The 14,230-nt window shown below is 45.0% G+C and overlaps 1 protein-coding gene across 1 annotated transcript in view; it reads right to left on the bottom strand.

Annotated features, from left to right (window-relative positions):
• OSMR (oncostatin M receptor) overlaps window positions 1-14,230 on the bottom strand; it is a 51,502-nt gene that overhangs the window by 13,717 nt on the left and 23,555 nt on the right. The window contains exons 4-10 of the mRNA XM_032851356.1: window positions 13,891-14,062; window positions 11,209-11,484; window positions 9,726-9,855; window positions 9,010-9,161; window positions 5,091-5,233; window positions 3,981-4,131; window positions 592-668 (exon numbers count right to left, since the gene is read on the bottom strand). Coding sequence (XP_032707247.1) covers window positions 592-668; window positions 3,981-4,131; window positions 5,091-5,233; window positions 9,010-9,161; window positions 9,726-9,855; window positions 11,209-11,484; window positions 13,891-14,062 — 1,101 coding nt within the window. The remainder of the gene's footprint in view (window positions 1-591; window positions 669-3,980; window positions 4,132-5,090; window positions 5,234-9,009; window positions 9,162-9,725; window positions 9,856-11,208; window positions 11,485-13,890; window positions 14,063-14,230) is intronic.

The raw sequence follows: 14,230 nt of genomic DNA, 5'->3' as shown, positions 1-14,230 counted from the left end.
GAGAGCCAGCCTGGAGGTGGGAAGGAGAGCAGGGGCAGGGGTGGGGGGGGGTAAGGGCATGGCTTGGAGCCAACTCTCCTAGGACTGTTGTGTTCCTTATGAAAACATGATCTGAGGGTCTGAGAGTTCTGAACACAAACCTGGGCTTCCAGGTTGCCAGGCTTTAATGGGCAAGGGAGAATGTCAAAATAGATTTTATTTTTTTCCCCCAAATATATTTACATTAAAGTTTTTCAGCTTGACGCATAACTCCTGTATGTAAATATTGTATTTAATATTTATAACGTTTAAATATGGTATACGCTTCTCCACTTACACTTATGCCTTGAGCCCTGCAAAAGTTAGAGGAGGTGGGAAGAGAAGTTTTAGAGGTTCAGGACTGGCCATCTGTAGAACAGGATGTCAAGGAGGAACAGTCCCAGCATTAGGGAAATGGGGGTGGGCGGGGACTCCTCCCCTGGGTAAGACGTTCTAGTTCTACTGGGCTCACATTAAGGTCCCCCCTTCCCTCAACAAAGATGGCACCAGTATCTGGTGTCACCCCGAAGACAGTGACAAGCAAACCTATCTTGTGAAATCTGTATGTCTTACCTTCCAGAATAGAGTCACAACACAACGTCCCTGCACTGTTTTCACATTTCTCCAGACATCAGGAGCCTCTGAGGGAGCTGAAAGGAACCAAAGGAAAGATCGTGTGTCCTGTTATATGTATACAGAACAATACAACCTGTTTCTAGTTCGGTCAGAAGAAGTGAGGACAGCCTGCCTACCTGAGGCTTGCTCCTCACTTTCTTCATTCTCTGTGACTTCTACCCGCTTGTCCACAGCCAACTGTTTACACCTCACTAAGTGCACATAGTAGGTGCTTCACAAAAGGTCTGCTGCATCAAACTGAAAGCTCTTATGAACATCAAGCCTAAGTTTCTCGAAGTCACCAGAAAATTTTGGAATCATTCATCAGTTAGACCAATTGTAGGAGGTTAGTTAGGTAAATTTCTCATTTGCTGAATTTCTAAGAGCAGCAGACCATTGCTACTTCCTTGCTTCATCTGCGAAGGTTGCAATGGAGGTGCCCTAATGGGGAGCCCTAGGGGCTGGTGGTTCTCTGATGCGTGTTCATGATTTCACAGCGGCTGGTCCTCTCAGTGGTCCTCTCGCCTGGCCTTGGCACCCCTCCTTGATCCCCACACTCCCTCCTCCCCACGCTTCTTTCTCTGCCAGCTCCCGGCCTGCCTGGGGAAGCTGCCTGCCAGCTGGACACTCAGGGCACCCGCTCACTCCCTTACTATACTGTTCTAGAAAAGTCTTTATTTATCACCAGCAAATTGTAGGACAATGATTTGTGATTTGATTCTAAACATCTCAGTGCAAGAAGAATTGTTTTGGAGCATAACACAAAGATTTAGCTGTTTTATAAAAATATAGTTTACTGTGCCTAATAATTGAAACTTAAATAAGTCCCTTTTTTAGTTGCTGACACTTTCTCAACTTAAAGATGACTGTGTATTTTTAAAGATGTATTAAGGCAGATTTTATTTTATTTTTATTTCTTTAAAAGATTTTATTTATTCATTTGAGAGAGAGAGGGAGAGGACAAGTAGGGGGAAAGGCAGAGGAAGAGGGAGAAGCAGACTCCTCGCTGAGCTGGGAGCCTGACCTGGGGCTGGATCCCAGGACCTGGAGACCATGACCTGAGCCAAAGGCAGACACTTAACCATCTGAGCCACCCAGGCGCCCTGAAGCAGATTTCATTTTGCTAAATAATCCCCTGGAGAAGCCAATACGCAAGCAAAAACTTACTAAAATACTCAGAAACGACACAGGACTCTAAGCTCAATGCAAAATCTTCAGCGGGCTGGTAAGTCAGTCTTTGTGAGAACAGCACCCGCAGCACAGCTGACAGTGCTCTGTTTGGGTCAATATAGTTTCTGCTGTATTTCTACTGGTGCCGTCTGCTCACTACGATTACACTGCAGCATGGTTCTACTACACATAAACATCGACCTTTCCAGCATCAAGCAAAGTGTTGTCAGAGGTTAAAAAAATGTAGATACAGATATAAATAGATAGATACATAACACACAGATTCACTACCAGTAGCTTCATCTCATTCTCTTGTTATTATCAAAAGCAAAATTTATTATTTTCAGATTTTTTGCACTAAAGAAATACAATTTACTAAAAACTCTACCCTTTTGCCACTGTCCTTTTATACTCAATTTTGGTTATAATGTTGGAATAAATTTGGAAGAAAAAAAAAAACCAAAGCAGAGCACTACCATTAAAGTAAAAATTCTTTAATCAAACACAGCTGAGGGGGATACCACATTACTGTCAGGAACAGGGCTTTTCTACAGCAGGGATTCTTGAGGAGTCTATGCCTCTAGAAAAAAATTACTGGAGTCCCCCAGGAGGGTGGGAGAGCGGGTTGGGAGGGGGAAGTGGTGGGAGGTGGGGCAGGAACACCAGACAAGGAGAGGAAGGCTGCTGAGGACCACCAGTGACCAACGCAAGTGTAGGCTTAGAAGAGCTGTCCTCGTCAGCCCTCAGCTCCAGTCACTACTTTAAAATGGTCCTCCTGTGGAGAAACAGAAAGAACCCCGCCAGCCTACACACACACACACATGCCTACACACACACACAGAGGAAAAGAAGTTGGGATCAAATAAATACATATACTCCTTCCTTTGGCAGTAAAAGAGCCAGGACTTGAATCGACAAGATCTGGAGGCTGTAATAACAGCATCAAGAGACCAAACACACAGAATTGAGTTCTAGGTGAGGGTAGAGCTCTGGAGTCAGAGGGCGGGGGTCTGGGTCACAGTCAACAGCTCTGTCACTCCCTGGTGAGGCCAATTAAATCACTGCTCCTCTGTGCACCTCGGGGCCCTCACCTACACAGCAAGAATGGTTACCCATCATGTCTCCTGCCTGGTATGAGGAATAGGAGAAAAACCCAGCAAGCGCTGGAGATCTGTGGGGCGCTCCGTAAGGGCCAGCTGCCCTAACTGTCACGATTGCTACATCTCAGTAACTCCACAAACCAGGAATCTACAGGCAGAATTTGCCTCCTCTGTCTCTGGGCAACAACGATGATTTGTCGTTTTGAGTGGGAAGGAGATGAAAGCAGGGCGGGGCCAGCTCATCTCTGGAGGCCCTATTGGAAGGCACCACAAGCCGTAGTTATCTGTCAGAAAGACTCGTGGTTCAGTCGGGGTGAGGAAAGTCCCACTGCAAGAATGATCGAGAAAACTCACAGCTCGCTGCTGCTGAATGAATGACGTGTCACTAAAAATTCAGTTTCCAAATATCATCACATTTCCACACATAGCCTGAAGTTGTTTGGTATGAGAACAAAGTGTTCCTTAGCATGGACACTACTGTTTGTCCTTAGCCCTTAATTTGAAAAGTCTACACTGACTTACATAGCTCCAGATCCAATGGGGACCCAGAAATACTAGCTTAGAAACCATTTCGCGGGCGCCTGGGTGGCTCCGTGGGTCAAAGCCTCTGCCTTCGGCTCAGGTCATAATCTCAGGGTCCTGGGATCGAGCCCCACATCGGGCTCTCTGCTCAGCGGGGAGCCTGCTTCCTCCTCTCTCTCTGCCTGCCTCTCTGCCTACTTGTGATCTCTGTCTGTCAAATAAATAAATAAAATCTTAAAAAAAAAAAAGAAACCATTTCGCAAAATCCAATGGGGACCCAGCTATACTAGCTTAGAAACCATTTCGCAAAATCAAAGACGAGAGAGAAAACGTATAAAAGAAAGAACACTGACTGACCCATGTTTGAGGTGGATGGCTTCCCACTCACACGCAGTTAAGCATTTAATCCGGTTCTTTTTAAAAAGAGTATTCAGCCTCTGTTGCAATATGTTCCCCTCAGGTCTGGGTACAGTCAAAAGCTCTGAGGGAAACCCTAACCCATCTCCCACGAGTCAGCTGAGATCCTTGAGTGACACTGCGGGGAGCTTAACATACCAGCTTCGGCTGTGGTGAAGTTCCGCTGTGTCCACTCACTCCATTTCCAGAAGTGGTTGCCGTTAGCACAGCGCACCTGGGCCACGTACTCCGTGTCCGGCTCCAGGCCACTGAAGAGGTGCGCACCATCCACCTTGACGGAAACGTTGTGCTGTTTCAAAGAAAGGAAGGGAGGAAAGAAGGAAGGAAAAGAAGAAACAGAATGAAAAGAAAAAAAGGAAACAAGAAGAAAGAAGCAGAAGAAGGAATAGAGGAGACAGGTGTAGTGGTGAGCATACTTCACTGCAAAGTCATATCATAGCATGGTTCAATCAGATTTGGGGTAAAACTACTTCTTTGGGAAAAGAAAATCTCTAAAGCCCTCTGCCCAACTCTAAAGTTTGTGATTAATTTCATGAACTTTTTTTTTTTTAAGATTTTATTTATTTGAAACAGAGAGAGAGATCACAAGTATGCAGAGAGGCAGGCATAGAGAGAGAGAGGAGAAAGCAGGCTCCCTGCTGAGCAGAGAGCCCGATGCGGGCCTCGATCCCAGGACCCTGAGATCATGACCTGAGCCGAAGGCAGAGGCTTAACCCACTGAGCCACCCAGGCGCCCAATTTCATGAACTTTTTAATTAAACAGATTACCCTTGCCATCTGAACCCACACAGGAATAAGATTTTATCTATTTATTTTTAAAGATCTTATTTATTTATTTGACACAGAGAGAGAGATCATAAGCAGGCAGAGAGGCAGGCAGAGAGAGAGAGGGGGAAGCAGGCTCCCTGCTGAGCAGAGAGCCCGATGCGGGGATCGATCCCAGGACCCTGAGACCATGACCTGGGCCTAAGGCAGAGGCTTAACCCACTGAGCCACCCAGGTGTCCCAAGATTATATTTTTAATTAATTAATGTATTAGTTTCAGAGGTAGAATTTAGTGCTTCATCAGTTGCATATAACACCCAGTGCTCATTATATCAAATGTCCTCCTTAATGCTCATCACCCAATTATCCCTCTCCGCACCCACCTCCCCCAGAAATAAGATTTTAAAGAGGTTTTATTCATAAGGCTCTCTGTTCAGAACATAAAGGGATTTTTGAAAATAGGAAATTCAGCAGCATTCTTACTTGTGTCACTTTTCCTTCCCCGTAGAGTTCAACTTGGCACAACAGTGTATAATACTTCCCAATGGAGTGTACCTTCCAGGTCATGGTGGCATTTGTGGCACTTACATTTTTAAATAATACATTGAAAGGAGCCATTGGGTGCACTGCCAAAAAAAAAAAAAAAAAAAAAAAAAAGAAAGAAAACAAAGTAAAAAAAAAAACTCAAGCATAAATCCAAAAAGACTTTGGTAAACAGCAGTTCATGTCTACATTTATTTATTCACTGGTATTTTTTTGTTGTTTGCTTTTGAAAAAATAGCAAACAAAACCAGACTTACAGCCAAGATGGAGTAAGCCAACTACAGCCTTTCTCTCTCATCAATTATATTAGAAATTCTGAACAAAACATTAGAAGAAATTACCTAGGACTCCTAAAATTAAGCAGGCAGATTGTGAAAGAGGATCAAAACTTGGAGAAGTGGCTCATTGGGAGAGTATAACAGAACCCAGAGTCTAAACAAAATAACATCAACAATGTCAAAGATACAATTCATACGTATTCTACATACAAAAACAGAATATGTCACCAATTTCCAAAGGAAAAGATAATCAACAGATGCCAACCTTAAGATGGCCCACATGGCTACAATTATTACAGACTTTAAGAGAGACCTATGTCATAACAGTAAACAAGTTTGAAATGAATAGAGGAAAACGCTTCTTAGCAGAAAAATATAAACTTTTTTAAAAAAATCAAATGGGAATTCAGAACTAAAAAATATAATATCTGAAATGAAAAATGGACTGGATAAGGCTCAGGTTTTAAAAAGACAAAGTAAGCACCTCCCATCCTGTCTCTTCCTGAATCCAGTCAAAACAGTGCATGGAGCATTCTCAAATATTCTATTTGAGAACTCTTAAAGGTAGACAGCAACAGGCAGATTGGAGAAGACTAGAATGTGAAATATCACTGTGCCGGTAGTGGGGGGTAAAGGAAGACATGGGTTGTAAAGCTTCTATATTTTACGTAAAGTGGAAAATATTAACTCTAAGAAAACTGTGAAATATTAGTAACATAATCTCCAGAGGGAAAAAACAGAAATACAAAGAGATGTAGGAGAAAGTGAGTAGACAAAGTGAAGTGGAATACTAAAAAAAATATTCAAATAATCCCAAAGGGGGCAGGCTGGGAAGAGTAGAGGAACAAAAAAAAACAGAGGGAACAAATAGAAAATAAATAATAAAATGCCAGATTGAGTCCAACCATATTAATAATTATGTCAAATATAAATATTCCAAACATACTGATTAAAAGGCAAATTATCAGGTGGGAGAGAAATTGAAACCAGTCATGGACCTGCCTTCAAAGTGCAACAGGGAAGCAAACATGAATCAATAACCACAAAACCAAATGTGACATTGAAAGTGGGGTGACCACAGTGAAAGTGTTAAAGGCCTTTTGACTTAAAAGATGGAGTTCTAGAAGCCCCTATCCTGAGCCTTTGTCTTTATCTCATTATCCACAGGCTCATGACTCACAATTCTAATTCGCCATCCCAGACTTCTGCTATGCTTTCCAAATTATATCCAGCTGCCTCCTCAATACATCCATGTCTAAAAGACACCTCAAACTCAACAAGACAAAGACAAAACTCTACCCTCCTGCTCAGAGTTGCTCCTCTACAGTACCCTCCCCATTTCAGGAAATAGTTCCAGTATTAGCTCAGTTGTTTAGGCCAAAACCCTAGGAATCATCTTAAATTCCTCTTCCCCTGCCTTCCCTAAGTAAGTCCTACCAACTCAATCCCAAAGTAAATTCAGAATATGACCACATCCCACCAACTTCATCATGCCACCTGGTGCAAAGACTCTGCCTGATGACTGCAAAAGCCTCCCATCCAGCTCCTTTCTCCGCCCTCACCTCTGACAGCCCCACCTGCATGAACTTTTCTTACAGTGTAAGTCACTGACCTGTCCTGATGGACACCTTCTAATACAGCTGGTAAGACTACCCCATTCATCCCATAGTCACTGCGTAACCAGGACACTCCGATCTCCTCTCTCTCATAGTATGGGCACAAGAACATTCTTTCTGTCTCTCAAACAACCCAGAGCTTGTTCCCATCCTATGACCTTCTCAAATCCTATTCTTTTTGCTTCTAATGCTCTTTCCCTAGATGTTTTCTGTTTCTGTCTCATTCTTTGGCGGCCTCATCCTAACTGAAGTGGCATCAGGCATTCTCTACTGCATGACCTGAGCTGACGTTCTCCACAGTGTGTAGCGATACTCAAAATACTGTATGTGTCCACTCCCCACTCTCATCCCCTCCCCCAACGCACTCTCACACCCAAGTTCACATGCGGCAGTCACCTTGTTTTGTTCACTGCCAAGTCCCCAGTGCCAGCTATACTAGAGGCACTCTGTCATTATCTGGCTGACTGGTGATTAAGCTAAAATCTAGAAGATATGGAGGAATTAAGAAAGTAAAAAGTAAGGGATGAGCATTCTAGAAAAAAGGAACACAGGTGAAGATTCTGCATTTCATAAGAGAGAAAACATGTGGTCAAAACATAGGAAGAGATTCCCAACCTTCAGGATCTGTACTCAAAACCATGACAGACACCAGGGTATGTATACCCAGGAAACTGACACAATGGAAAGGGCAACCACCCCAGTGTGGAGAGGCTGTATGAGTTCAAGGGCCAGGGTATGACCAGGGCAGCCCCTTTGGAAAACCACTTGGCTTTGTATCTGAAGTTGCTCATTCACATTCTCTATGTCCTCACCGATTCCACTTTGGGGTATACACTCAAGAAAACAAAAGGAGGGAGCACCTGGGTGGCTCAGTGGGTTAAGCCTCTGCCTTCGGCTCAAGTCATGATCTCAGGGTCCTGGGATCGAGCTCTCTGCTCATCGGGGAGCCTGCTTCCTCCTCTCTCTCTCTCTATCTGCCCATCTCTCTGCCTACTTATAATCTCTGTCTGTCAAATAAATAAAAAATAATTTAAAGAAAACAAAAGGAGGCCAGTCCTACATCCATAATGCTCATAGTAGCACCATCCTTGAGAATAAAAACCTTGATACAACCTGAAAAACCATTAGAGGACATGCCTGACCAAAATACCATAGATTTATGCAATGAAATACTTCACGGCAGTGAATACCAACAGACTATAACACTATAACACAATAATACGGGTCAATATCAGTAATTTACTATCACACAAGCAGTAATTACTAAATTATCACATGTGGCTTGATGCCTTTTATATTTATATATACATCATATTTATTTATATATTTATATTTATATATACATTAAAACCAATCAAAATAAAAACATAACATTTTTAGGACATTAGAAATGAGAATACATACACCTATACAAACATAGACACATTCGAGATTTAAATCTGTACTTATCTTGGCGGAAGGAGCCGGGTGGGGGGCTGGGGGATGGGAGAGGCAGTGAGTTCCCGTCAGAGTTCTAGTCTGAAAGTGAGTAGTAAGCATGCACGTGCCTATTACATTATCAAAACAAATAACCAGGGACTGTGGGCCATGCATGCTTCCATGAAGAGAAGTGTGGTTTCAACAAGAGTTATAAATGAAAACTTTTTTTTAAAAAGACTTATTTATTTGAGAGAGGTGGAGAGAGAGAGAGAGAGAGCACATGCGTGCATGAGCAGGGGAGGGGAAGGGGCAGAGGGAGAGGGAGAAGCAGACTCTCTGCTGAGCACAGAGCCTGATGCAGGGCTCAATCCTGGGACCCCTGGATCATAACCTAAGCTGAAGGCAGACACTTAACTGACTGAGCCACCCAGGTGCCCCTAAATTAAAAATTTCACTTAGGATGTGAATTAGGCAAAAATCAACAACATTTCCTTGATCACAGAGCGTGTCACACAACGCCATAGCGGGTTCTGATACTGGTCTCACCTCGATGAGTCAGGTTAAAAAGAAGGTGAACACTTCTCTTTCGTAAGTAGTTTTCAGCTGTGAGTGTGAAGTTATACATGTCTTGGGACTCTGGAGCCACTTGCCAAAGACACCAGCTTTTGTGTTTACAAAGGGTCTTTTTCCCGGAAAATCTTAAAAAAAACACACACACACACACACAAAACGACAATTTCAGGGTTTACACTTTTGTCAACACAGAGATATATCCCTACACTCAGGGCACACTCAGTGGCCTTCAAATTATGTTCCACATGACAGTGTCGATCTCCCGCCATCAACAAATGTCAAAAGTGAAAACGTTTCAACAAATTCGACTTCTGTGGTGAAATGTGTAATGACCATGAACCACTGACCGCCCCCCTCCACCAACATGGAGGATGAGACGACTCCTTAATGTATTTTAAATATTCTTAAAAAGTTAGAAATTAGGTAGACCCAGAACACCAGATGGAACTATGTTCACATCAAGATTCACCACTAACAGGTTTTCTTATCATTTCTATGTGACAGTTTCCTTTCTCGAAACTCAGGTGGAAAGTATCACACACCACTGAAGGCTTCTTCCTCACTCTGGCAGGATGGTTGTAAACTATCTGTTCACATTTTCCTCAACATCTGAACGTGGCTCTTGTTGCTGTCACAAGCGCCTTAAACAAGGAGGACTCTTGTCAAGAATGCCATGGGAGATAACTTACGATTCAAATAAAGTGTAGCTCTGGGAAAGCTGTTTGAGCAAGCCGGTGTCACTCCCCGGATCCCAAGTACAGTTCAATGTCGTGAGGTCCTGGGTTTCACAAGAAAAGTCCTTGGGCTCCTCGAGGACTTCTGTCCGTACAAAGGAAAAAACAGATGAAAGGCCTAGTTAAATCCCTTTCATGAAAGACAAGGAAAACGGAGAGGTCCTTTTGGGTCTCAGGCCACAGAATCACTCTGAATGATAAAAGCATCACACCCCACCCGCACCTCTAGAAAGTCACAGTTCAGGCACCTCATCTGGGCCCCTTCTCCCTTCCCTTGTTCTTCTTTGAGGCATCACCGGGGACCAGTGGTGGGAGTTGTGCCGGGATCTGCAGGCCCCCAGGGCCTGCTAGGAGGCTCTCAACACCTACCACTGACTGTCAGACAGCTGGAGTGAGCGGAAGAATGAATGAATGAATGAATGAATGAATGAATGAATGAATGAATGAAGTCAGTGTTGCCTCCCCTGGAAGCTGGGGCTCGCAGATAGCCTTGGGGCTGTTAGGCTTGGGATGCCAGCAAGTCCGATTTGGAGGACTGCTAAGCTGGACAGCAGGGCGCTGAGAGTTCCAAGGTCAAATGCAGTACCTCCAAGTCGTCCCCTCCTCCCCTCCTCCCCCGGGGCCCCTCCACATCCCTGCAGCTCTCAGAAGCCTGGCCCTGGGAGACAGTGGAGGTGGGTGCCCGGGAGCCTGGAGCACGCCTTGGGCCCGAGAAGCAGGAGGGAGCAGGCTCAGATTTTGTCCCACCGCCAGTGCAGGGAAGGGAGGTCTCCTGACCAAATGCAGGAGGCCCCTGGGCACGTGCACACAGACCTCTGTGAAATGCACAGTGCTCCCCCTTCCCTGTTGCCAGCCACGGAGGCACCTGACGTTTTCCACACCCACTTCAGAGCGGGTTCCTCTGGATTCCTCGGCTACAGCGTTGGGAGCCAGGCCTGTCTGTGTTCATTCACCCTCAAACAACCAGTCCTGGGCTCACTTCACAGAGAGGGAAACTGGCTCAGAGAGGTGGGGAAACTTGGCCAAGGTGGCACACCCAGGCACAGGAAGATGATTTGAACCCAGGTCTTCTGGGTGCAACACTGGCTGCCTCCCTGGAGTCGGTGCCCTGCCATCTCTCCCACTCCACCCCCCGGTCCCCCGCCATGTTGCAGTCCTGCCGCATGGCTGAGGCAGGCAGGGCCCTTCCCGGTGGTCCAGGAAATGGCCCGAACTTTCTCCCCTTGAATAATCTTGGTCTCTAGGAATAAAACCGTCAATAAGGCCACGATAACAACAGGAAACCCTTCAAGATCTTTTTCAGAATCTCTCCTAGAAGACTGGGGAGACAAAAGAACATCCAGACCGCGGGTGAAAATGTTTACTTGCCTTCTGGGAAAGGAAATTCCATCTATTCTAGGAAACAGGAAAGAAGAGCACAGAGCATGTACACACTTACTTGACACAAAGAGAACGGTGCCCTTTATCCCGTCTCCTTGGCCCGGCTTACAATAGATATTTGTCCCGGTTTCCCTAATGAAAGCAACATGATTCAAGTTGAACACGGACACATTTGGATTGAGCTGTTCTCCCTGCATCCGTACGCCTTCCAAATAACAGGATATGTTATTCTGATGGCTTTTGGAAACGTAACAAATGGTGACATTGGAGCCTTCTTCCACGAGCTTATCTTTAGGGAAAACGAACAGCGGGTCCTGTCCAAGAGAATTCTGTACTGCAAGAGAAAAAAAGGCCGATCGGTTAGAACATCACTCAAGTTTCAAACCAGCCCCTCTGGTTTGAAACAAACAACGACAGCTTTAGCCTCTTCTACCTGCTGGGGAAAAGCCGAGCCTAAACCTCTGGGCAAACCTAGAAAAGTTCAGGGCTGCGCAAACACTCCTTCTTACAAGGGCTCCTACTGTTAGGCAAAATGTTGCTGACGTTCCTACTGCAAAGACAGTGCATCCCTCGGCCCTGGGATCAGGTGTCCCTGCCAGCTTTGCTTGTGACAGCCACGGCTGCCCTCTACGGGCCACAGCCCCGAGGGAGGTTCTGCATTAGGTGGGACGGAGGATATCTCTTACCACCAGCACAGGTAGGATCCACGGAGCCCAAGTTCACTCACCCAGCAGGTGGCAAGACCACATTCACATCTGCCAGGCCTGCCCATCTCCATAGCCACATGTCTCCCCCATACCCCCTTTTTATGGTTTTATGTATTTGTTTTAGAGAAATTAAGCAAGAAAAAGAACGTGAGCAGGAGGGACAAAAGGAGAGGGAGAGAGATAATCCCAAGCAGACTCTATGCTGAGTGCAGAGCCCCACACGGGACTCGATCCCACAACCCTGAGATCATGATCTGAGCTGAAATCAAGCTTCGGACGCTCAACTGACTGAGCCAGCCAGGCGCCCCCACGTATCCCTCTTAATCTCTATCTACACTGTACTACTGACCACATCTCTGCCCACCTTCTCGGAAATGCCGGTCACTCAAATAGCTCCTTTTCCACCATCTCTCCTTCTGTACGACCATCAGTGTGTGAAAATCCTCAGGTGTCTCCCATTTCAAGCCAACTCGCCACCCTCCCCATGCCTCCTTCCCGCCCCCTCAGCCCCGCTCCCCCCGTCGCAACCCCCAAAGGGGCTGCCTGCTCTGACTGCTTGGCTCCGTGGCTCCCACTCAGTCAGCCCACCATAGCCACGGAAACCGCCACCACTGACCTCACCCTGCTGTGTGGCCTGTGCAGGGGAGCTTTTTTAAAGGTTCCAGGCGAGTCTCATGGGCAACCACGGCTGAGAACCAGTGTTTGGGGGCTAGAATACACAGTCAGGTTTTTCATTCATCCTTGACTTAGACCAGAAGTTACAGCTTTGAGAAATCTAGCCCATTTTATCAAAGCTGTTTATAATGTTGTCCTGTCTCTTACTATCTTTTCAGTCTGTTTTTTTTCTGTGTCCATCTGTCAGCAGTAGGATGTAATGTGAACGGGGGTGGGGTGGGAGGGTGGGCTCTGGAGCTAGGTTGGTCTGGGCTGGAATTCCAACTCTACCACTTACGGGCTTGATGACCTCACATGGGCTCTTTAAGCTAATTGTGACCAGTTTCCTCATCTGTGAAGTGGGGATAAGAACAATACATATTCCAAAGGGCTGATTTGAGGGCTAAATTAATATGGAGAGTGCTCAGAACATGACTAAAATGCAGATTTAATTCTATTAGCAGTATTAAACTAATAATGAGGCTACTTATGGGTTAATGTTTGCTATCAGTTTGACTTTAATAGATTTGTATAAACACTTAACAAAGGAATGGTTCTATGGGCAGGAATTCCAGATTATCTGGCAAATGGTATACGTTGAGAGAGCCAAATGGCATTGCTTTAGAACCAGCTTATAGTTTAAATGAAGCATAATAAGCTGTGGTAAAATCCACTCTAGATTTTAATGATAACAAAATTAAATTATCAAAATTAGGAGATACATACAACATATTTCTCCATAACCTCATTATTCAAATGAAGACTTGATTTCATTGTTTCCATATTTCACTGCTTCTCTCTACCTTACGGGTTGGCAGGCTAGGGCCCATGGACCAATTCTAGCTTGCCATCTGTTTTTGTAAATAAAGTTTCATTAGAAAACAACAATTCTCATTTGTTTACATATTGCTTAAGATGGATTTCCCATTACAATTACATGTCTCAGAGTCATGGCTGAGACCAATAGGGTCTGTACAGCCTAAAATAGTTCCTATCTTGCCCTTTACACAAAAGCTTCCTAACCTCTGCTCTAGGTGCAGACACATTTTGTCTTCTAATAAAAGCATATGTACAATTTATGTCCTGCTTTGTTCTCTTAGTAGTTGTAGTAAACACGGGTCCCACGTTTGGAAAATAAATACGAAATTGTCTGAACTTGCGTAATTATCGCTGAGAATAAATTGTGAGGCAAAACCGTAGAGGTCTATCTCCTGGTGGCACGGTTCATACCCGCACTTCTTCATTCCAAGGGAAGACAAAGAAAAATAATGTTGGTTTCTACTCGGTCTCCTCAAAAGAGACTTCTACTATTTGGCTATTGATTCCTAAGTAATATTAAATATTCGAGCTTTTAATTCTTTTACCACCTCCCTTCTTACCATCTGCTTCCTCCCACGAACTCCAGCCGCTCCAGACCCTTGGCCCGGGGGTCTTGGCAGTATCTACCGCACTCCTCATTCTTATAAAATGTTTCGCACATTCCAAGGGGAGCTTGGATTCCCAGCTCCAGTGCAGAACCTGGTTCCACTTCACAGTGGTGGTGTAGTTCTCCTAGAAAGAAAGGGAAAAATTTGGAAACGTGGATCCATGCTGTCCCGGAAAATGGCCTGATTAGAGTTACCCCCAAGCACGCAGCCAGGAGCTCAGTGCAGCTCCCAGATACACGCAAGAGTGGTCCATCCCTAAGCAGCCCGCTCCCCCACTCCGACGTCACAGCAG

Source organism: Lontra canadensis, unplaced genomic scaffold (genome assembly GCF_010015895.1).
Source record: "Lontra canadensis isolate GAN:19392208 unplaced genomic scaffold, GSC_riverotter_1.0 scaffold5, whole genome shotgun sequence".
Lineage (NCBI taxonomy): Eukaryota > Metazoa > Chordata > Mammalia > Carnivora > Mustelidae > Lontra > Lontra canadensis.
Note: the sequence above shows the minus strand (reverse complement) of the source record. Positions and strands in the feature narration are given on the sequence as shown.